Source organism: Natator depressus, chromosome 8, assembly GCF_965152275.1.
Source record: "Natator depressus isolate rNatDep1 chromosome 8, rNatDep2.hap1, whole genome shotgun sequence".
NCBI classification, from domain to species: domain Eukaryota; kingdom Metazoa; phylum Chordata; order Testudines; family Cheloniidae; genus Natator; species Natator depressus.
Genome location: NC_134241.1, coordinates 69823394 through 69845588, shown reverse-complemented (window position 1 = coordinate 69845588; position 22195 = coordinate 69823394). Strand labels below are relative to the sequence as shown.

Sequence of the window (22195 nt, the reverse complement as noted above, 5' to 3'; positions counted from 1 at the left end):
CCAGTTTTATTTCTAGCTTTCTCCATTTTTTTTCAACATTTGAAATTTCAGATTTAAAAAAAAAAAGAACTGGCCAACTCTAATTGACTGGATTCCTGTTGGATTTCATATAAAGTATAGTAATCTGAAAAGTTGAAGTACTCGGTATCTGGATATTTCATACAACCTTTGTCTTTCTCCCTTGTCACACAAACAAACAAACAAACCAGGATCAACCACTGTATGAAGTAATACAGGAAGCTATGCAACAACATATGCAAGGCATAGAATTCCGAGAAAGGAATGCTGGTCCACAGTTAGATCGAAATATGAGGGATGAAGGTAAATAACATGAGTTACTTAACTTGCTCATATATAGATCACTTATAGTGAAGTTCAAATGTGAGTAAAATTGTTGTACAGATTTTTTTTAGTTAAACTAATTTCTGCAAAACTTTTTACATTTAGTGCCTCTAACAATGTAGTGTTTATAAATATACATATGTTAACACTTTAATTTCAGCTATTCTAACATGAGTACTGTGTAAATAATATCACATCCATAACAAAAGCATTCGTGGTGGTTCTAGGAAGACCTTCACCTTTTTCTTTCTATGGTTCTTTAGAAACAAGCTGACTTCATTCTGATTTTCTTGCTGGGTAGGTTTTAATGTGACTGCAGGTGTCGACCATGAAACTGGTTTTGTCTTTGGAGGGAACCGCTTTAATTGTGGCACATGGATGGATAAAATGGGAGAAAGTGATAGAGCTCGCAACAAAGGAATTCCAGCTACTCCAAGGTACAACCTTTAAGTGTATTATGTAACTTTAGAATAAGTCAAAGTTTAGCCTCTTGCATAGCGAGATCCTTGCTCTTGGTGTCTGTGCCACCAGTAATAAAACATGAAGAGTGATATGTGAAATATTCTGAACTCTTCCGAATTCTATTTGACTATTATAAAACATTAACAGAAACCTTCTGTGTACAATGCAGATTCAGAGGAAAAGATCATTGCAAAACATATTATCTGTTGACATACTCAGTTCAATATGCTATTCAAATATAATAACTCTTCATGTCTGATGTAAATTACACTGCTGTAGCACTAAATAATTTAAAAAGTTAACTGATTAGATGCTGTTGAGAAAATACCCAGTAATATTCTCTGTTGATGCGTGTTGGGGGATTTGAGTACTACCATATGTAAAACTTTAAATATTTGCAAAGGTTTCTTTCTTATCCTCCTTCCCTAATGCTAACATTAAAATGTTGTCAGTGAAAGCTCTGTATTCTGCTGAGATCTATTCAATTTTAGATAGATGAAACATTTTTTTTTAAAAATGTTACTATATGCCTGTAAACTGGTGCAGGCTCTCTGGCTTTGACCCAGGACAGGAGAAATAAGTTGGTTGCTCAAATCAGTTTCAGTTGTGAGAGTGAATCCAAAGGAAAGGCATTTGAACTATTATTGCAAAGCTTTCAGTGTCTTTCTACAAAATTGAATACCATGTCTGTTTGGTGGTTCTTTGAGTGCTTGCTCATGTCCATTACACTGTCGGTGTGTGTGCTCGCCACATGCACCGGTGCCAGAAATTTTTCCCTCCGTAGGATCCGTGGGAGACTGGCTCTGGCGCCCTCTGGAGTGGCATGCGTATGGTTCGGTATAAGGAGTGCCACTGGCTCCCCACTCCCTCAGTTCCTTCTTACCGCCAGTGACTGTGCTGGAATGTCTCCTTGCTTTGGCAAGATTTCCTGTCTCTACTGTGTCTAGTAGTGAATTTGTTGTATATAGTTGTTTAAAGTTGTATAGTTTAATAATTCCCTTAGCGTTAAGTTAGAAATTAGTTGCGTGAGGGACTCAGCCTAGGGACGGGGCATGCCCCGGTCCCCAGGCTTCAAACCTTGTGACTGTTGCAAAAAGCCCATGATCCCCATAGAAGCTGTCTAAAGTGTTTAGGGTAAACCCACATGAGCGACAAGTGTCGCATTTGCAAGATCTTCAGGCCATGGACCAAAAAGGAGTGGGACATTTGTCTCCGAGTGCTCCTTACGGAGTCGGCCCTCGCACTGTCCTCAGAGCTGATGAGATTGGACTCTGCTCCAAGCACTGCGGCCTCTGTGCAGAACGCGATACTGGCACCGACCTCTGACTGGCACAGTCCCCATCCTCAGTACCAGCTAAAAAGCAAAGGCCGGGAGAGGGTGTTCTCCTATGTCCCATAAAGGGAAGGAGAGAGATGGAAGAGAGCAAAGACCTGTGCGGGGCAGCTCTTCACCTCCGGACAATGGCCAGGCTCGGACTCCCACAGAGCTGTCGAGCCCACTTCAAGACCCGCCCCCTCACCCCGGGAAGCGGCAGAGGCACTTGGCACCTGGCAGTGCCGTCTACACTGGAGGCCTTTCAGGCCACTAAGGACATCTGTCCCTTTCGGTGCTGGTCACTCCGGCCACTGAGGTGCCCCATTCAAGGGGTAAACCTGTCTTGGGACCCTTCCAGTTGTCTCTATCACTGCAGCACCATTCCTCACTGGGTACCCTGCCAGCACTCACCTGAACAGTGCCACCAGCCCCCAGATGTGGGTCAGCTCACCTGCATAACAAGCAGGCATTTTGAGGATGTGTTCGAGGGTGACCTTCCAGCCTGTGGCATGGATTCTGCTCCTCTGTAATTTTCCGTTTGTCACCCTTCCTGCCTGCCTGAGCCACTATAACATCGGACCAGTGGGTCCTCAGCACAGTGTCAGGGGAATATACCCTCCGGTTTATTTCTATCCCACCCTTCCTTCTTCAGGGACCCTTCTCATGAGCATCTGCTCGCTCAAGAGGTTCAGGGCCTTCTGCAGGTGGGAGCCATGGAGGAAGTCCCTGTGCATTTGAGGGGAAAACGGTTTTAGTCCCGCTATTTTTTTATCCCAAAAGCCAAGCGGGGGGGGGGGGTCTACACCCCATCGTTGACCTGCGGAGCCTCAATAAGTATCTTAAGAAACTGAAGTTTCACATAGTTTCCTTGGTCTCTATCATTCCTTCCCTGGATCTGGGAGACTGGTATGCTGCCCTCAACCTGAAAGATACTTACTTACTTTCACACATCAATATTTCACAGACACAGATGGTTCCTATGTTTCGTAGTTGGGACTACCCACTACCAATTTGCACTCCTCCCTTTTGGCCTAGCAACGGTGCCGAGGATGTTTATGAAATGCATGTCAGTGGTGGAGACCTACCTTAGACGTCGGGGTATCCATATTTACCTGTACCTCGACAACTGGCTCATCAAGGGCTGCTCCAGGGTCTGTGTTCAGAGCAGCATTGAGACGTTGCTTTTCAGGCTCTCAGCCTGTTGATAAACAAAAATCAACATTGATCCTGGTCCAACGGATAGATTTTTATCAGAGCGGTGCTTGACTCTGTCTGAGCGAGAGCATTCCTGCCAGACACCAGGTTCAGGGCAATGCCAGATCTGATTTGCCAGCATCACCGCCCATCCACTCACCACGGTCAAGGTGTGGCTTATACTATGGGGGTACATGGCAGCATGCACCTATGTCGTCTGACCTGCGAGACTCAGGCTGCATCCCATCCAGTTGTGGCTGGCATTGGTCTGCTCCCCAGCCAGACATCACCTAGACAAGGTCATCACGATCCCCCTGGGGGGACTTACCTCTATGTTTCTCAGGTGATCCGACCCAATTCTTGTGTTGGAAGGTGTGCTGTTCGTGACCCCGCGACCCATGGTCTCCCTGATTTCAGATGCATCCAACCTCAGTTGGGGAGCGCATCTCGGTACACTGGGGATTCAAGGGTTATGGGAGCTCAGAGCCATCTGCCTGACTTGCGGTGTCTTCCTTCCCTAGCTGTCCAGTTGAGTGGTGCAGGTGTTGACAGACAACACGGCATCTAAGTTCTATGTCAACAGGCGGAGGGAGCTCGATTTGTCGGCCATCTGTTGGACTTCTGTATCCAGTGGGCAATCCACCTGGAAGCCACCTTCCCGGCATCCAGAACGTGCTGGCAGATCACCTCAGCAGGTCCTTCTTCTCTCGCCATGAGTGGTCCCTTCACTCAGAAGTCATCAGAATACTCTTTCAGAAGTGGGGAGCTCCCTGAGTGGATCTCTTTGCCACCAGACAGAACAGAAAGCGTCATGAGTTTGTTCTCCAAGGCCTCAGCAGAGGCTCACTATCCGATGCCTTTCTCCTGTCTTGGTCAGGAGACCTGATGTTCATCTTTCTACCACTTCCAATCATGAGCAAAGTTCTCTTGAAAATCAAGATGGACAAGGCACGGGTCATTATGATCGCCCCAGCATGACTTCACCAGCATTGGTTCGGCGTGCTCATGGACCTGTCCGTTGTAGCCCCGTGGCCACTTCCCAGCCGCCCGGACCTACTCTTGCAGGATCACTGTCGACTCCTGCACCCAAACCTCGCGTCTCGCCACCTTACAGCTTGGATGCTGTGTGGCTGAATCCAGAGGAACAAGCTTGCTCTAGTCAGGTACAGCAGGTTTTTTTGGAGAGTAGAAAGCCTTCCACCAGAACAACTTACCTGGCGAAGTGGAAGCATTTCTCCTGCTGGGCATGGGAGTGGAATATCTCCCCGACACAGTCATCTCTGCAGTCGATCCTGGATTACATGCTTCATTTAAAGCATCGGGGTCTCTCGTCTTCCCTTTGATCAGGGTGCACCTGGCAGCCTTATCGGCCTTCCATCATCACATCCATGGTAGATCGGTGTTCTTGCATGAGATGTCTATCAGGTTCCTGAAAGGCCTTGGAAGACTTTCTGCCGATCCGGGACCCAGATCCCCAATGGGACCGTGACCTGGTCCTCTCCAGGCTCACAGGTCCACCCTTTGAGCCTATGGCTTCTTGTTCCCTTTCTCATTTGTTGTGGAAGGTTGCATTCCTTGTAGCTATTACCTCGGCGAGACATGTCTCTGAAATTAAAGCCCTCACTTTGGAGCCCCCATTCACGGTATTCTACAAGGACAAGGTCCAGCTGTGGCCCCATCCGGCCTTGCTGCCAAAGGTGGTGTCACACTTCCATGTCAACCAGGATATTTTCTTTCCCGTGTTCTGTCTAAAGCCTCACAGGACCAATGAGGAGAGGCGACTACACCACTCTAGATGTCAGGCGCACCCTGGCTTTCTACCTGGAGCGCATCAAACCCTTCCGCAGATCGACCCTTGCTGAGTTAGATGGATGCCATTTGAGTAGCTCTCTTCTTCCCAGAGAATCATGTTGGACATTTTGTTTATCATCTTCAGGCCTGTGTGATGAGACTATTGCCCTTCCCATCCCACCTTATTTTAATATGTACATGAGGCCACTAGGAGAGAACCGTAAGTGATATGATGCTGTCACTATTTGGATGACTGGCAACTAAATCTCCTTTTTGCCCACAATAGTCACTTGTGTTTCTAGTTTCTTGGCAGAAATTGAAAATTGAAGTATTCAATCAGAGCAAGTTGGGTTGGGCTCATCACAGATGCTGGGAGGTAATGGAAAGTGTTTGGGGAGGGCATCAGGAATGGTGTCTGCCTCTGTGTATGGATTTGTCAAGAAGTTTCACTTTCTAGAGCATCAAATGTGATTTTTAAACTGAAAGTAATGAGTGTTCGTTGTTTTTTTTAGAGGTTTGAATACATTCACGGGGGGAAAAAATCCTCAAATGTTGGTATCTGCATAAAAAGTCTGTGACCTAATATCTTCCTTTAAGTTTCTTCTTAAAAGCAGTAGCTGTTCTTTTTTCATCTTAGAGATGGATCTGCTGTGGAAATTGTTGGCCTATGTAAGTCAACTATTCGTTGGCTGCTGGAGTTGTCAAAGAAAAAAGTGTTTCCTTATCAGGGAGTCACCATAAAAAGGCATGGTAAGCAGGTTTATCTCACAAATGTGTGATCAGTGTAGAACCATGATAATTGAATCAGTGGACCAGGATCAATATTGTCTTGCAATCTGTCTACCTTGTGAACATTTTAATAAATATTATGTTTGGGGAATGGGTGTTCATAAAATTCAGGATAAGGCTAATTGTTGTTTTGCATCTAAGTAGCAAAATCTGTGCAAAGCCCACAAAACACACTTTTTTGTAGAGTATCTAACTAAACCTCACTAGCCCAACTTTGCGCTTCTGTGGGGTATTGATATGGCTATGAATTCACTTGTTCGTTTGAGCTGATTATGACAGGAGTTATAAGACCTCTTAACCCTTAAGTGAAAGATTAATTTTTAGTTTTGTACTGTATGGTCGTCTTATGATGATTTCTGGGGAGAATTCAGTACATATTACTGAGATTGAATATATAAGCTGTTTAAAATCTCTTAACCTTGGGAAGCAACTGTGTTAACTGTTCCTTTATGCAGTACTATACCCCAGCCCCAAACCCAGTCCCAGACCTGCCGTGGCCGGGGGAGAGGCATCCCTCTCCCGGCCCCAACCCAGCCCCGGACCTGCTATAGCAGCAGGAGAGGCGCCCCAGACCTGCCGTGGCCGGGGGAGAGGCGCCCCAGACCTGCCACGGGTGGGGGAGAGGCACCTCTCCCCTATCAGCCTAGTTGCTGCTGTGGGGAGAGAGAGCTAGGGGAAATCCTCTCTCCCTGCTGTAGCCCCAGGACAGCCTCCATGCCAAGCCCCTCATCTCTGGCACCACCTCAGAGCCTGCAGCTACAGCCTTCACTCCCACACCTCAACCCTCTGCTCCAGCCCTAAGCCCCCTCCCACACTCCAAACCCCTCAGCTCCACTCCCGCCACATGAATTTTGTTATGTGCACCAATATGGAGGTGATGTGTCACCCATCACCTCCATATTGGTGCAAATAACAAAAGTCATTCCGCACATGTGTAAGGAAAAATTAGAGGAAACACTGGTTACATTCCTATGTCCACCCAAAGACTTGTGCCTCCATTTTGTATTTATTTTTGGAATGGCTCTTAGATACGCAGTGTTTTTGCAAATGATTATATGTAGTACATGTAGAAAAAGATCAGCTGTTAAGTGGGATTGTACAGGTTTAAGTCAGTACAGAATTTAAATCATAACATTTGATTTCTAATGTTAGTGTTTTATATACTCTTTTTTAAGAGACTCTAAAAATGATAGTGCAATTAGATATTTGTTTAATACATTGCTTAAAGGAAGAAAAGTCCTAGCTTTTGGCAGATACAGCAAAAAGCAAGTTGGTTTGTTCAGCAACAAGGGGAACAGAAAATAAATGGCTATCGATGTCCCAAAAGCAACCAGAGTAGATAGGGTAACACTAGAAGTAAGTCATTTTACATGTCTAGGGAGTAAGAAGTCCAGTGATGGTGGCACCATGCTAGATGTCAAGCAATGAATATTAAGAGCAGAAGGCAACTTTAATAAACTTTTGAAAAGATTTGGAAAAGTAGTATGATTGCCACTAACAGAAAAATACAAATGTTTAATGCTGGCTTCATGTCTGTCCTCCTTTATGGAGCAGAGTCATGGAAATCTACAATAGAAATTGATAAGATTAACTGCTTTCTCAGACATTTACTTTAATATATCTTCAGAGTTCAGTGAAAAGAGTTTCTTGCAACACTGAATTTGTTCTCCTTAGAATTTCTAATGTAAAGTATCAGACGTGGTAAGAAGACAATGATGGGGATATTTAGGAAACGCTTTAAGGATGTCACCAACACAACTTCCATGTCAAGTGATAATATGGACACTATTTGGAAAGAGAAGAGGGCAATTTAGAGAAATGTTACATGGAACAAGGGCGAGAGAAGCCAAATCCATCAACATGACTCTCAGAAGCCTGAATAGGCCAATGAAGATTAAATTAAATGGCGGAAACTGGTGGATGCCCTATGCACCTAAGATAGCAGGAGGATAAAGAAAAGATATTTGAAGGAGAACAGTGAAGTGGCTTTACAGATGATTACAGGGAGCTCCTCCCAGGCATAAAGGGCAGCATGGGAGAAAGCATAAAAATACTTCTTTGAAAATTTTCTATAATTTCAGAGTTATCTGCCAATGATGGTGTTTCAGTCACATTATGTATGTCACATAGCCACAATATATCACCTGCAGCAAAAAGGGAAAAAAATCTCCATCATCCAGAAACAACCATAGATAAGTTTGTGATAAGAACCAGAAGATTACTAAAAGAGGTAATTGATGAAAAAATTTCCCAGTTTGTTTATGCAACAAACTCTCCTTTCCATATGATTGAGAACCCACACTTCGTTAACATGGTTCAGTCATTCAGACCAGGATACAGTCCACCCAACAGAGCAGATGTCGCAGGCAAATTGCTAGATGAAGTGTATGAAAGAGAAATTTGAGCAGTGTGCAAAAGGTCTAGAGGGTAAAATTTGTTAACCTGAGTCTTGATGTGTGGAGCAATGTCCACAATGATACTTTTGTATGTGCTTGTGTGACAACAAAATAAGGGAATGTCTTCCTTACAGAAACAATTGATACATCAGGAAATGCACACACAGCAGAATACTTAAAAGAAGTAGCAGTAAAAGCTATAACAAACTGTGGGGGGGGAAAAATCAAATGTCTAGTACGCGCTTGGTCACTGACAATGCTGCAAATGTATCCAAGATGAGAAGAAATTATTTAGAAGAGAGTGAAGAGAGTCCCAAGCTAATAACATACAGTTGCAGTGCTCATTTGATGCACCTCCTAGCCAAAGTCTTCAGTGTTCCAGAAATAGAGGTGAATGTTGTTGAAATTGCAAAATACTTTGCAGCAGCTGCTCTGAAAAAAGTGGGAGGAACCAAGCTAACTCTCCCACAAGACATGTGATGGAACTTAGTAGTGGACCGTTTTGAGCACTATATCAAGAACTGGCCTAATCTGATGACAGTTTGAGAACAAAATCGTGAAAAAATAGATGGCACTGTCACAGCCAAAGTTCTCAACTTTGGGCTTAAGAGAAAAACACATGCTGAGTACCCTGAAGCCTATTTCTGTAGCCTTGAACACAATGCAGGGAAATAGCTGTTTTATTGCTGATGCTGTTGAAATTTGGAAGGAACCGAGTGAGATCTTAAAAAGAGAAATATGCAATGATAGAGTTAAATTACAAGCATTAAAAAAATGAATGGGACAAGCACTATCTCCAGCTCATTTTCTTGCAAATATTCTCAATACTCGGTACCAGGGTCAAACATTAACTGCTGAAGAAGAGGCGTTGGCTATAACATGGACATCCAGCAATCATCCCTCCATAATGCCAACTATAATAATCTTCAGAGCTAAGGGTGAACCATTCAAGAAATATGTGTTTGCTGATGATGTTTTAAAGAAAGTCACACTAGTGAACTGGTGGAAGTCACTTGAGCACTTGGATTCAGAGACTGTTGAAGTGATAATCTCACTTTTAACAGCAGTAGCTTCTTCTGCCAGTGTAGAAAGAATATTTTCTTCCTTTGGACTACTTCATTCCAAATTGAGAAAGCGATTGGGACCTGAAAAAGCAGGAAAGCTTGTTTTTCTTTTCCAGATTATGAACAAACAGGAAAATGAAGGTGAAGATGACCTAGTTAGCTGCAGAAGCCAATATTTTAAGTTTCTCATGTTGACCTGGCTGACAGTCGATTTAACTTTTGTTTTTTGTTTTTTTTTAAACATTTTAAACTAGTTTTAGTTAAAAACAATTTTAACAAAAACAAACCTGATTTTAAAAAACTTGAATGTTTAACTAAATTCAAAAATTCACATGCTTCTTTTGTTAAAATATTATGTTTGCTGTTGAAGAAAAAAAATCTAGACCTACATAACATTGTTTTAATTTAAATAAAACAATTTAAATGTCTGGTGATGTTCTCCTCCTAATACAGCATGGCAAGAAAATCCTCCAAATATTAATGATTAACCTGTTGAATTGGAGCTAGTTCACTTCCCAATGACTTCATAAATATCTGCTTCAATTACCTTTGTTAAATGAAATAACCAAACAATCATTCATTTTCTGATATACCTGTAAAATTAATCTGAAAAGTTTTCAAAATAAATCACTTAAAAATGTATAGTGTTTACCTTCTAAAAATGGAACCTACATCTCTCTTGAGTTTTGAAGAATATGTATTAAGGTTATAACAACCAACAAGAATGCACTTTTATGTAGAAATCCATGATTTAAATCGAGTCTTCCTGACTAGTGATTTAAATCATGATTTAAATCAATTTGATTTAAATCAAATGCACCCTGCTAATCTATTGTTTAGTCAGTTTGCGGTGGGTACCAGTCAGCACTGAAAGGCTTTAAAAGGGATATCTGTGGAGAATAGGAACACCTTTTAGCTTCATTGAACTGAGCTTTTTAGAGGGATAAGGGTGGGAAAATGATAAATACTTAACCTTAAGGAGTCTCTCAAATATTGACAGGTATCTATGCTAGTTGTTGTAAAAGTAGTAGTCTGCTGCCCTGTCAAAATGTGTCCTGAAAAACTACAGATTTATTTACAGAGCAGTTTAACAATTGTTATATATAACAGAGGCTACTACTATTAGTTTTCACCTAAGAAGAAAACCCAACCTAAAAAACCAAGCAGATCTGATGAATTCATAGTTGGTCTATGTTTAAATCACATCCCAGAGGAAGGACAGACTAGGCATAAACAGATATATAAAACAAGATCTTCTACATCTCATTTTTCAGCAAAAAATACAACATTTACTCCCTCCCAACCCCTGGCCTTGGATTCACTTAGCTCTTGTCCATCTTGATGCAACAGTTTAAAAAAAACTGAACTGTATTTTTTAAATTCTATTTAAAAACTAGTTCATAATAACAGTTTAAACACTATTTTCTGGTTAGTCTGGATGAGGCATAATATGTGCTAGACTGCAACCTAACTAGTAGAGCCTAGTTTAACTACACCATTTCTTAAAATGGCTACTCTCCATCCAGACTAACCAGGCAAACCCTTTGGGCCTGAACCAGTATTAAGCCATGTTTTAAAATCTACTCCCCTAATACTGTTTTATTCCCAATATTGATGAGATTTCAGTTCACACTATCTTGGGAAAAGAATTTCCCATGCCAGCTCTTGAATCTAGATAGCCTGCATATCCTTGAAAGCATTTTGGGGGCCATTGGCATAACCTTCAGTTTTCACCTTTATAGTAATCTACACATTGTTATAATGGCCATTTTATCAGCAGCTGTAGAAGTCTCTTAAGACTTCAAGTATGCAATAGTCAATAATATTTACAAAACTAAGGAGAGGAGTAGATTTATTGCCAGAAAACAAATCCTGTATATTAACATTTTTCAGGAAAAAAGGAAACCATCACATATGATGAGTGGAACAGGAAGATTCAAGGGCACTTTGAAAAGCTGTTCTTTGTTTCTGAGAACCCAGGAGATCCTAGTGAAAAACATCCAAATCTGGTTCACAAGCGTGGCATATACAAGGACAGCTATGGAGCTTCAAGTCCATGGTGCGACTACCAGCTCAGGCCAAATTTTAGTATAGCAATGGTTGTGGTGAGTGGAAAAACATGTTCAAAGTCACAGCTCCTTTAACTATTTTGATTGAATTGAACTAAACTTGCATGAGGGGGTTCATTTGCATGGGGTAAACCAGGAATTACTTGGAATACACTTGTATCTTTAATAGAGTAGTGGATTTTTCTTTAATAAACTTTCAGCATCGGCCCATCTAGAACCTCTTCCAAAGGACTAACCTAATTATGTTTGGGCCTGCTAACCAATGTGTCATTAGGATAAATATAAAAAGGCACTTCCTATATTGAAGATGTTTGCAGGATGCTAATTGAAAATTGCCATTTTTTGTTTGTTTTTTGTTTTGTTTAATCTCTTTATGGAATTTGTGAGAAATCCTGATACATTTTAAATCTATTATAAAGGGCTGTAGCGCTCTCTCTGTGAGCATATTGAAAAGTAATAGAAATGTTTGACGTGAACTATGCAGTTTGTTGATTTCATAAAACAATACTGTTTTTTAAATGCAAAGTTCATTGGTTAAATCTGTTAATTGTGCCAGGCCCCTGAGATATTCAGTCCTGAGAAAGCTTGGAAAGCGCTTGAGATAGCAGAGGAAAAGCTGCTTGGTCCACTGGGCATGAAAACATTGGATCCAGAGTAAGCATATTAGAGATCGTTGTGTAGTATGCATAGTTTTAATCATGCAACAAGACTAACAGTAAGAAGTTCACTATGATACGGTTCGTTAAGAATACCTCAAGAACTTCACTAGCTAATTACAGTATATAATATATTTATTTTAGTCAAGATTATTTAGCTGTTCTAAATCCAGTTCAGATTCATTTAGTTATTTACAAAAGTACCATTTTATTCACTATCTTGCTCCCTTTAGAAGCTGGTCATTAAATTTTCAAAAACTTCTAATAAAACTGGCTAGTATTAGTTTGAAAAAAGGCAGCACATAGAACTTTGAGCATAAGTTATGACAGAATTGTGACCAAAATACTATAGTTATGGACTGAACATAAGTTCTATACTTATAGCTCTGTAGTTCATTGTATTAATACAATAGGCCTTGCATAAACTAACCACTGAAGAATATTAATGCTATAATCTTGTTAGGGCCAAGATATAATGGTCCTTCCTTACTGTGCCCTTGTGCCGTGCTGAGTACAATCTAACCATGTGAATTCATATTATTTTGAGTTATTTCTCTAATGCATTGCATATATTTTATTTAACTTGTTGCTTTGTCTAAATCCTGTACTTCCTTACAGTGATATGGTTTACTGTGGAGTATATGATAATGCCCTGGACAGTGACAACTACAATGTTGCCAAAGGTTTTAATTACCATCAAGGACCTGTAAGCGCTAAAATTCCTGAGTTTCACATTAAATTAAAATTTGTTGATATCTCAAATTGATAGCTAACATACTATCTCTTACATCTTTTTGTTTAGGAATGGCTCTGGCCTATTGGATATTTCCTTCGTGCAAAGTTGTACTTTTCCAGGTTAATTGGTCCAGAGATGTACGCAAAGACTGTGTTTTTGATTAAAAATGTTCTTTCTCGCCATTATGTTCATCTTGAGAGGTAGGTCATCATACAGTTAAAATATTAATCCAAACTAGTGGTGTCCAATATATTGCATTCCATGTAAAAGATGTAAGACACACACAAATTTTCTTCAAAAAATGAGTTTGAGCATTTAAGACCTACAGAAAAGCACCAGTGATTTGGTGTTTTCTGAGTGTAAAAGTCACCACTATGCAGAGTGCCATTTAAGTCCTACAGCAGCCTTCAACATAGGCTAAACATTACTGCTTTTTTTTTTAACCTCTGAAATATTTAATATCTGCCCTATCACAAAGTGAGTGAACAATTTTAAAATCAGTCATGGAGAAGAATAAATAGAAAATATTTATTAAGAGAAAACAGACCACTTACAAAAAATGTGGTGCAGAAGAAAAAATATGGATGTGTACTTTCAAAAATGCTAAATATCAATATTTTTCAAGAGTCTGATGATGCAATCAGTTTGAGGGCTGATCGCAACAGGTTAAATAATGTAAGGAAATAACCGTTAAATTGTATAAAATGGGATTACATAACTTCTGAAGTTGACTGGGTAGGTCACATGAATGTGCCAATTAATCATTACTATAGAACTGCATTTCAGAAACTAATCACTTCACTGCACAATGGAAATATTACTTCATTAAGAAAACAGAGGCATTTACTCCCTTACAGTGCATATGGCCTTCCCTAATCTCCCCCACCCCTTGCCTTTTGTTCTCTTGTCCACTGTTGAGTCTTCCCTGTTCTTCCTGCAATATTTTTTCTCTATACACTTGTTCTTCTCCACTGTAATTCTGAATAATTCCCATTTTCACCCTTCCCAAAGCATTTCTAGATAAACAGAGATCCTTCAATATGCAACCCACCCAGTTCAATGGGTGGGAGACTTGATTGGACCTGCAACATTCTGGACAGCTTTAGAATAAAAGGAGAGAGTGTTCTGCCTCCCATTGTGTGCTCTGCCACCCATTGGCCAGCCAAAGGGAGATGGGAGCCAGCTGACTCCTTGTTCGCCAGCATTATCAATTTAAACCCTTGCATGGGGTTTCTCAGGCCTCTAACTCAATTTTATTTGAACCCACTCTTCCTTCCTTTGGTTATATAGAAGCGTATAGTAGTATAAGAACTGCGTTTGAGGATGCTGTGGGTCTGACCAATTGCCTGTGTTAGGGAGAAGGAAGCAATTTTTCACATTGGGACCAAATTAGCTGAGGCCTAGCAGGTTTTTTTCATAGCATGATGGCAGTTAGGTTACATAGGAATAGCACCTGAGAAATCTAATATTAGGAATTTGTAGGAATGGTTAATTCATCATAGCTTTCGGCTGGTATCCATTGCAGATGAAAGGCCATCCTCAGCCTCAAAATACAATGACCAAACAAAAAGTAAAATTGGTAGTGCCGAAACTTGTGGCCTTGGGATGTCTGTGATTGGCAATCTGTAGTTTTATTTTCCTGTGTTATCTTTAATGTCTAATAGCAGCTCTCAACATTTCCCTTGTGTTCCCAGATACTTTGTTTCATTCAGTTAATGAAAAACTGAAGGTAGAAATGAAAAATATAAGTTTATTTAAAACAACTAGACTTACCATTTAATTTGGAAATCTTAAAATGGCTTGAAATACAATTTCATAAATAGCATGGATTAAAAAAAACCAGTCGGGCTGGTAAGAACCTTATGCGCATGCACAAAATCATGCTGATTGCATTATTTCAGTATTATTACTTTCAAAAAGTAATGAAGTTGCACTGCAAAGATACCTGTACTTCTCAGGTTATTGAAGGCTACCCTGCATGGAGTCTCAGGAAGCTCCTGCAACATACACATGTTTTAGTATTACGATGTATATTGTCATATGTTAATGCTCTCTTATTTTTATTTCACCACTTTAATGCTTTTGTAATATTTTCATTGTGTTTGGTATTTCTTCTTTTGTATACTTGGCTTAATTGACTCATACTTTAAAAACATGTTAGAAGTATAATCATAAAAGAGATGTTCTTTTAATTTGTTATGAAATATAGCATTAATCATATTTTACGCTGGGATTTTTAATTTTTATTTATTTATTTATTTTTTGGGCCAGGTCATCCTGGAAGGGGCTTCCAGAGCTGACCAATGAAAATGGGCAATATTGTCCATTCAGCTGTGAATCACAAGCCTGGTCAATTGCTGTTATCCTTGAGGTTCTTTATGACTTGTAAAAGTTGGCTTTGATTGCTCGGTAAAATTTGCTACGCACTTGTATTCAAAAAGTACAAATGAAAAGTTTGCTCATACTATAGTGAAAATGTTTTGCACAGTCATTTAAATAACTATGGTCTGATTTTTTCAAAGGTGCTTAGTATCTGTATCTCCCATTTACGGAAGAGGTATTTAAGGGTGCTGCTCAGCACTTCTGAAAATGAAGTCATTAGTATGAAAATATATACACACATACACTTGATACAGAAAAACTTATAAAGCAGCAACTTGGAGAATGTACACAAATGCATTTAAAATAGCTTTTGATTTGTACACATACTAAATTAAACTATATCCCCGTATAGCAAGATGTTAGAAGAATAGTCTGGTTCCAAATTAGAATATGAATGCCAAGTGGTTCCAAAAATCTGAGTTTAAACTCATGGGGTTCTTTTTTCCATATTTTCTGTTAGTCAATAGATGCTATGCACTCTCATCATGGGGGAGAATAGATTGTACTGTAGGTAGTATGATGTGTTTTCTGCTGCAGTCGTGCATTTCATAGATTGCACTTTCATTAGTGTTTTGTCCCTCTGTGTTGAACTGTGTGACTTTTCCTAACAATTTCTTCTCTTCCATGTTCAATTGAACACTCCATTAAAAAAATAAAGTTTTCACTCTTTACAGATAATGGTAGTAAATTAATATCTTCACAAACTTTAAATGAAATTTGAGGACAGTAATTCTGAGCAATGACGTGGATGTATCCTGTGTGAGATACTTAATAGGTTATTTTTTGTGTTGTGGGCCATATGGCCAAATTTTATTTCTTTAATTTAATTTGGCTTAAAATAACGTACATCTGTCACAAATGTGTTTTACCAGTAGGAAACCAGAAGAAACACTTTATCATGCAATGTCCTGTACGTATATCAGGATCCAGGAGCCTACAGAGTTGGGTGCTGACTTAAGGATGAATTTGAAAGAATTGTAAATTTATTTCAGTCCTTGCTTCAAGTAATCTTCTTCACTGGGAGTGAAATTCTGGCTCTACTGAAGTCAACTGAAAAACTCCTTTTGACTTCAACAGGGTCAGGGTTTCACTCCAGTTGCAGAAAGGGGGCAGTCTGATTCCAAAGTCTCTCGATGCGTTGCTAATAAGAGCAAGGGTGCTGACAGCTGCCTGTTGCTTTTCTTCCCTTGAATGTTACTTCCATAAGAGTATTTGTTCTGTAATATATAGACACACAAATACCTTTACCTGATCTCAACCCAACCTTTTCAAAAATTGGGGTGTGTGGGTGGGGTGGGAAATGTATCCATTTGAATCTTCCGCTGGTCCTTAAAGTAATGAATAGACAACAGTTAGATTGACCAGTAATGTCCTCAACATCACAGAAGGAAGTACAGCACTGCATTATAGAAGAAATGGACTGACAATACAGATTGAAAATACAAACCTGCCCTACTTATTATTATTCTGCCATTCATATATATTTTACAGTCATGTTTTAAAATTTGCCCAACGCATTTAAAATTTGGTGTTGGCACATACCTACCTACTTCATGAGAATATACAGTTATAGGTATATTTAAGAACAAACTGCTGAGAGAAGCATTTCGGCAAGTGGACTAAAGATAAAAGTCCAGTGCAGTTTTATTTGTGATGGATTTCAGAGATTTATTTTATAGAAGCCAGAGTTTAGTTTTGTTCAGGTTATCATTTAAATTTATGGTACTTCATTGGTTACAGTTGCACTACTCAGATCACTTGGTCATATTCACTTTTTTTTAATCTAACCACTGTTTTTTATGTGTGACACGTGGTAGTTTGGATACATGAGGTAATATCATGCTTTCCCCATATAGAGTTTTTAGTTGAATAGAACTCATAGTTTAGTAATATAGGTCACTCTGTAGTATTAGTGTGTTCTTAAATTTTTATATAATTGACTTTCCTTAATATGGGTTCAAATAATTGGAAGTGATGCTTAAAGGAAATTTATCTTGTTCAGATTTTCTTTTGTGCTTCGGTTGTGAGCTGTTTGAAATGGATTCCTTAGGAAACTTTGTCATCTAGCCTGACAGATTTGCATAAGAGATGAGACAAAAACATAAGTTGAAAGGAAAATGATTCATTGTTCTGTTTAAAGAATAGCTAATTCTTTATACCTTTAGTAATCAGGATTTCAAAATTAGGAGCCAGATTATTTTGGTTCTTGAGTACAGTTTTTTGACTAACTGTATTTGTTGAAAAGTCAGCAACAACCCAGTAAAGGAAAATTTATATGCCTTCATAAATCAGCATGCCATTTTACATGTTTCTGTGTGCATTTGAGAAAATTCAGACAGTTTTATTTTTGAAACATTTAATAATGATACATAAGGAACATAAGAAGTTACTGCTTTCCCATAAAATTATGGGTTTATTTCTAGCTTAGCTATTCATTACTGTGGTTAAAATTGGAAAGTGTACAGTGGGTTAACTTGGGTGAGGGGGAGGTGGGATTTATTCAGTAAAGCTATCTTGAAATTGGAAAGAAGTTTGAAGAGCTATGATTGTTCTATATAGATTGGGATTATATTGACTGCAATAACAATCTCTAAATGTAAGAAATATTCAGGAGAAATTTTGCTTAAAAACTTTCCATTTTATCAAGGCTAACTTTAAAAAGTTTTGTGAATTGCACTGTTGACGTGAACATAATACACATTTCTCATTGCTAGTTTATTTTTAACTTACTTAAAATATTTAAAAAGAGAAATTACAGAGATGTACACAGATATATATATTATGCTAATTATGAATTTTGCGAATAGATGCGTGTTTAAAATGCTACTTCTGCACTGATTAACTGAATGTAATTCTAGTGACATACCTACTTTTAAGAATAAAGTAGGTAAAATTCTATATTATGGGCTGGTTTTGCCCATGGAAACAAGAAAATTTAGATTTTAAATTACTACTCACCCCTTCTAGCTTTGATCTCAAACACTTTCAATGCTTTTGGTCAGACTGGACAATTTAAGAATAAAGTGAGGAAGTCATAGGCAACATTTCTTGAATTTTCCTCTGAACACATTTAAAATAGCTAGTTTATGACTTACATTTAATTTTGGAGGGTGGAGGGAAGAGAGAAGAACTGTTGATCTAATATTTTATTTTGTATGTTGGGCTTCAGCACCAAGTAAACCTGTATACAACCAAGTTACAAACACCTTTAAAAATAGTTGGCTGTAATTTAGAAACGTTGACTGATCCTGAACCATAGTGATACTAACACCATGGTATAATATACTGTAAAACTTAATCACTCAAACTCATGGTCAGTAAAATTCTTATTTTTGTAGGTAAACTGAGTGGGAACTCTGTACCTCTGCCATGTATCAATCTGTTTCTTGGTCTGTATGCTATAGAGCAGAAACTACTAGCATTGCTTCACCAGATCTTTTTTTGTCAATTCAAGTAATGTGCATTATTTCTAATGTTTTCATTCATTTAATGGGTTTTTATTGATCAAAAATGGATAATTTTGAGAATCTTTAAAACAAGGACTCATTCTAGTACTGCATGTTGTAATATAAAATGAAAAAACTGAGTCTAGCATAGCAACTACTGAATTTAGAAAAATGTAATTCATTTGTCTGTGAACAGCATAAAATAAAAGTATTTAACAAAGTTGTGTTTTTCTTTCTTTGTCACTGTAGTTCCCCAACAGTAAGTTTTAAATCTTAAACTGTTAATGGCAAATCTTTTTTACAATTGTTGCTGCTGTTTGCAAATCCTGAAATCCTCTTACTTAACAGAAATGAACTGCTTATTGCCATTGTTTAAGCTGAAGATATAAAGCATCATTCTGTAGTTTACTTTTTTCACACATAGCTAGATATTTATATGTAGCTAATGATGACTCATGATGCCTATGTGCTTAAGTGCTTTAAGTCTGAATCCAAATATCTAAGTTGAAACAACACTATTACAAATTACCAAAAAAACAATGAGGATAGCAGTCTGTAACATACCCTGTTGTAAAACTCTTTAATGGACACATCTTCACCATGTAACTTGTTGTGTGAAGTCTCAAATGGTCAATGAAGTGTTCAACTTCAAGTTCTTTTGCCAAGGAAGAAAATATCCAGTCACATAAGCTTTTGATCTAAAGAAAAGAAGATTTCCACTAAAATGAAGTGTAGAAATTGTGTAGTTGGTCGAAACTAATTTCACTTTCGATTTTTAATTCAGATGAACCTTCTGAGGTCTTTCCCTGAAACTAAGCAAGATTACTATAAGGTAATTAAGCTAAATTGGGAGACAGTTTTCTTTATAATTTATATCATAACTTCTGCTAGAATGTGAGAATCCAGGAAGTATTGTACAAATAGACTTGTACCAATAGTCAAATCATATTACTGTGTATGAATCGGTGTCCGGTTACAGATAGTTTTGAAAAAGAACACAATTATTAACTCGTCTTTTCATATGTAGAAACTTTGGATTCAAATCCTAAATCACAAATAAATGGAAATAAGACTACATGAAACATGTGCCATTGGTTTGTTAGCTTGCATTTCAGCCTTATTTCTGAGCCCATCACAAAGATGATTTTCCAAAACTTTGTGAGGTAAAAGTCACGATCTCCATTTAGTAAGCTCTAAAAGAGAAGTGGAGAAGCAAATGGAGCCAGAATCCCTTTTTAAGGTTGATGAGAACCTCACAGTTTTGGTTCCTGACTGAAACTAAATATCAAGAGGACTTTTTTTTTTTTTGAGTTATCTATGCAGACTTAATTGAAACGCCTTTAGGCATTGTCCAGTAAATGTACTTCCCTTCTTGAATATTTCCCAAACCGTGAACTGTATCCTGACAGAGGCTGTGCAGTGGTTTATTTAACTATACTTCTCAGTTCTTCTGAAAGATAGCACAAATGATCATTTGCTTCTGAGAGTATTTACCTGTCACTTTTTTTGGGGGGTGGAGGGGGGTATAAGGAGACCATGAACATATTACAGCCTGCAAAGGGGTTCTGTGGGAAACTCTTTTCTTGCTCTTTTTGCAGGATCTGTGGCTAGGCTGAGTAGAATTACTTTTGCAGCACTGAGTGTTTTCAAAATTCCAGTCATCCATTCATAAGTGGTCCCTTTCTTACATTATTCCTTGCATGTGACCTCTGTTTAAACTGCAAAGTGATATTTATGAAACACCATTTTCCAACAGATATACTGTAGGTCTGTAGTGAATGCATTAATAAAAAATTATTATATGAAACTGTCAGTACATAGGAATACGTTAAGGCTGCCATAACCTTATTCTTATCCCCATTACTCTTGCCTTTGCAGCATGCTTATATTTTGACTTTACGATGTATCTGTTAACATTGTTTCACTACAAAGGTACACAATAAAATATCAATTTTAGTTGATCGGTTTCTATTAAGACAAAGATTTTCACAAGAGAGGGATCTTAGATGTTCTCTCAGGGAGAGAAAGCACAGCTAATTACACCTATTGCAGTAGTCAGTGGGTGTGGAGATACACAAAACATATTTCATCATGGAAAACAAAGTACTAATTCTCGTTTGAGTTTATGGTATAAGTGTGTAATTGCATGAGCATTTAAAGCAGGGGTGGGCAAACTTTTTGGCCTGAATCTCACATCTGGGTGGGGAAATTGCATGCTGGGCCATTAATGTAGGGCAGGGGAAGGGGGTGGGGTGTGGGAGGGGGTGCGGTGTGCAGGAAGGGGCTCACGGTTAGGGGTGGGGCAGAGGAGGGGGTGCAGAGTGCAGGAGGGGGCTCAGGGCAGGAGTGCAAGGAGGGGTGCTGAGTGCGCTCAGGGCAGGGGGTTGGGGTGCAGGAGGGGTGCGGCAGGGAGTTGGAGTGTGGGGTGCAGGAGGGGTTTGGGCTCTGGCCTGGCGCTGCTTACCTTGAGTGGGTCCAGGGTGGCAGTGGGGCTAAGGCAGGCTCCCTGCCTGCCCGCCCTGGTCCTGTGCTGCTCCTGGAAGTGGCCAGCACCATGTCCCTGCAGCCCTTGGGGGAGGGGCAGAGGGTTGTGCATGCTGCCCTTGCCTGCAGGTACCTCCCCCGAAGCTCCCATTGGCCGTGGTTCCCCGTTCCTGGCCAATGGGAGCTGCGGGGGTCAGTGCCTGCAGGCGAGGGCTGAGTGGAGCCCTCTGCTCCCCTCCCTTCCCTCAGGGGCCGCAGGGACTTTGTGCTGGCCGCTTCTGGGGCGGTGTGGGGCCCGCAGCACCACAGGGGTGGCAATCCCGTAGGCCAGATCCAAAGGCCCTGACGGGCCGGATGCAGCCCGCGGGCCATAGTTTGCCCACCCCTGATTTAAAGTGAACAACAGAGTGGCATATTTCACATTGCTTACTAACAGAATATTTAAACCAAAAAGGTCTCTGGTGGTAAATTTCATGATTTCACCGATATAAATCTGAAATGTCATTGTGTTGTAATTTTAGGGGTCCTGACCCAAAAAGGAATTGTGGGTGGGGGGTCGCAAGGTTATTGTGGGGGGAGGTGCGGAACTGATACTCTTCTGCATTGCTGCTGCTGGTGGTAGCGCTGCCTTCAGAGCTGAGCAGCTGGAGAGGGGGAGCTGCTGGCCAGGAGCCCAGCTCTGAAGGCAGAGCCATTGCCAGCAGCAGTGCAGAAGTAAGGGTAGCATGGTATGGTATGCTGCCCAGTTCTGAAGTCAGTGCAGAAGTAAGGGCGGCAAGACTTTGGACCCTCCCCCCCCCCATAATAACCTTGTGGACCTCCTGCAACTCCCCTTTGGGTCAGGACCCCCAATTTGAGAAACACTGGTCTCCCTCAGTGAAATCTGTATAGTCTAGGATAAAAGTACCCAAAAGACCAGATTTCACGGTCCATGATGTGTTTTTCATGGCCGTGAATTTGGTAGGGCCCTACTCATGCCCCATTCTTGTATATTATGCTCTCAGGGGAGGCAGCAGCCATTCTGTTGTGGTTGTTGCCCCACTCTCCCACTTGAATAATCAAGGTATAG

The 22195-nt window shown here is 39.9% G+C and overlaps 1 protein-coding gene across 4 annotated transcripts in view; it reads left to right on the top strand.

The window, feature by feature from the left end:
- AGL (amylo-alpha-1,6-glucosidase and 4-alpha-glucanotransferase) overlaps positions 1 to 19562 on the top strand; it is a 57889-nt gene extending 38327 nt beyond the window's left edge. For 3 of the 4 annotated variants that reach the window (XM_074961273.1, XM_074961271.1, XM_074961272.1), the window contains exons 27-34: positions 210 to 321; positions 644 to 779; positions 5742 to 5854; positions 11247 to 11458; positions 11979 to 12076; positions 12697 to 12784; positions 12881 to 13014; positions 15086 to 19561. In XM_074961273.1, coding sequence (XP_074817374.1) covers positions 210 to 321; positions 644 to 779; positions 5742 to 5854; positions 11247 to 11458; positions 11979 to 12076; positions 12697 to 12784; positions 12881 to 13014; positions 15086 to 15203 — 1011 coding nt within the window. In that variant the 3' untranslated portion in view covers positions 15204 to 19561. Of the gene's footprint in view, positions 1 to 209; positions 322 to 643; positions 780 to 5741; positions 5855 to 11246; positions 11459 to 11978; positions 12077 to 12696; positions 12785 to 12880; positions 13015 to 15085 lie in introns of all 4 variants that reach the window. The other variant, XM_074961274.1, reaches the window with a different exon arrangement.
- Positions 19563 to 22195: the final 2633 nt, after the last annotated feature.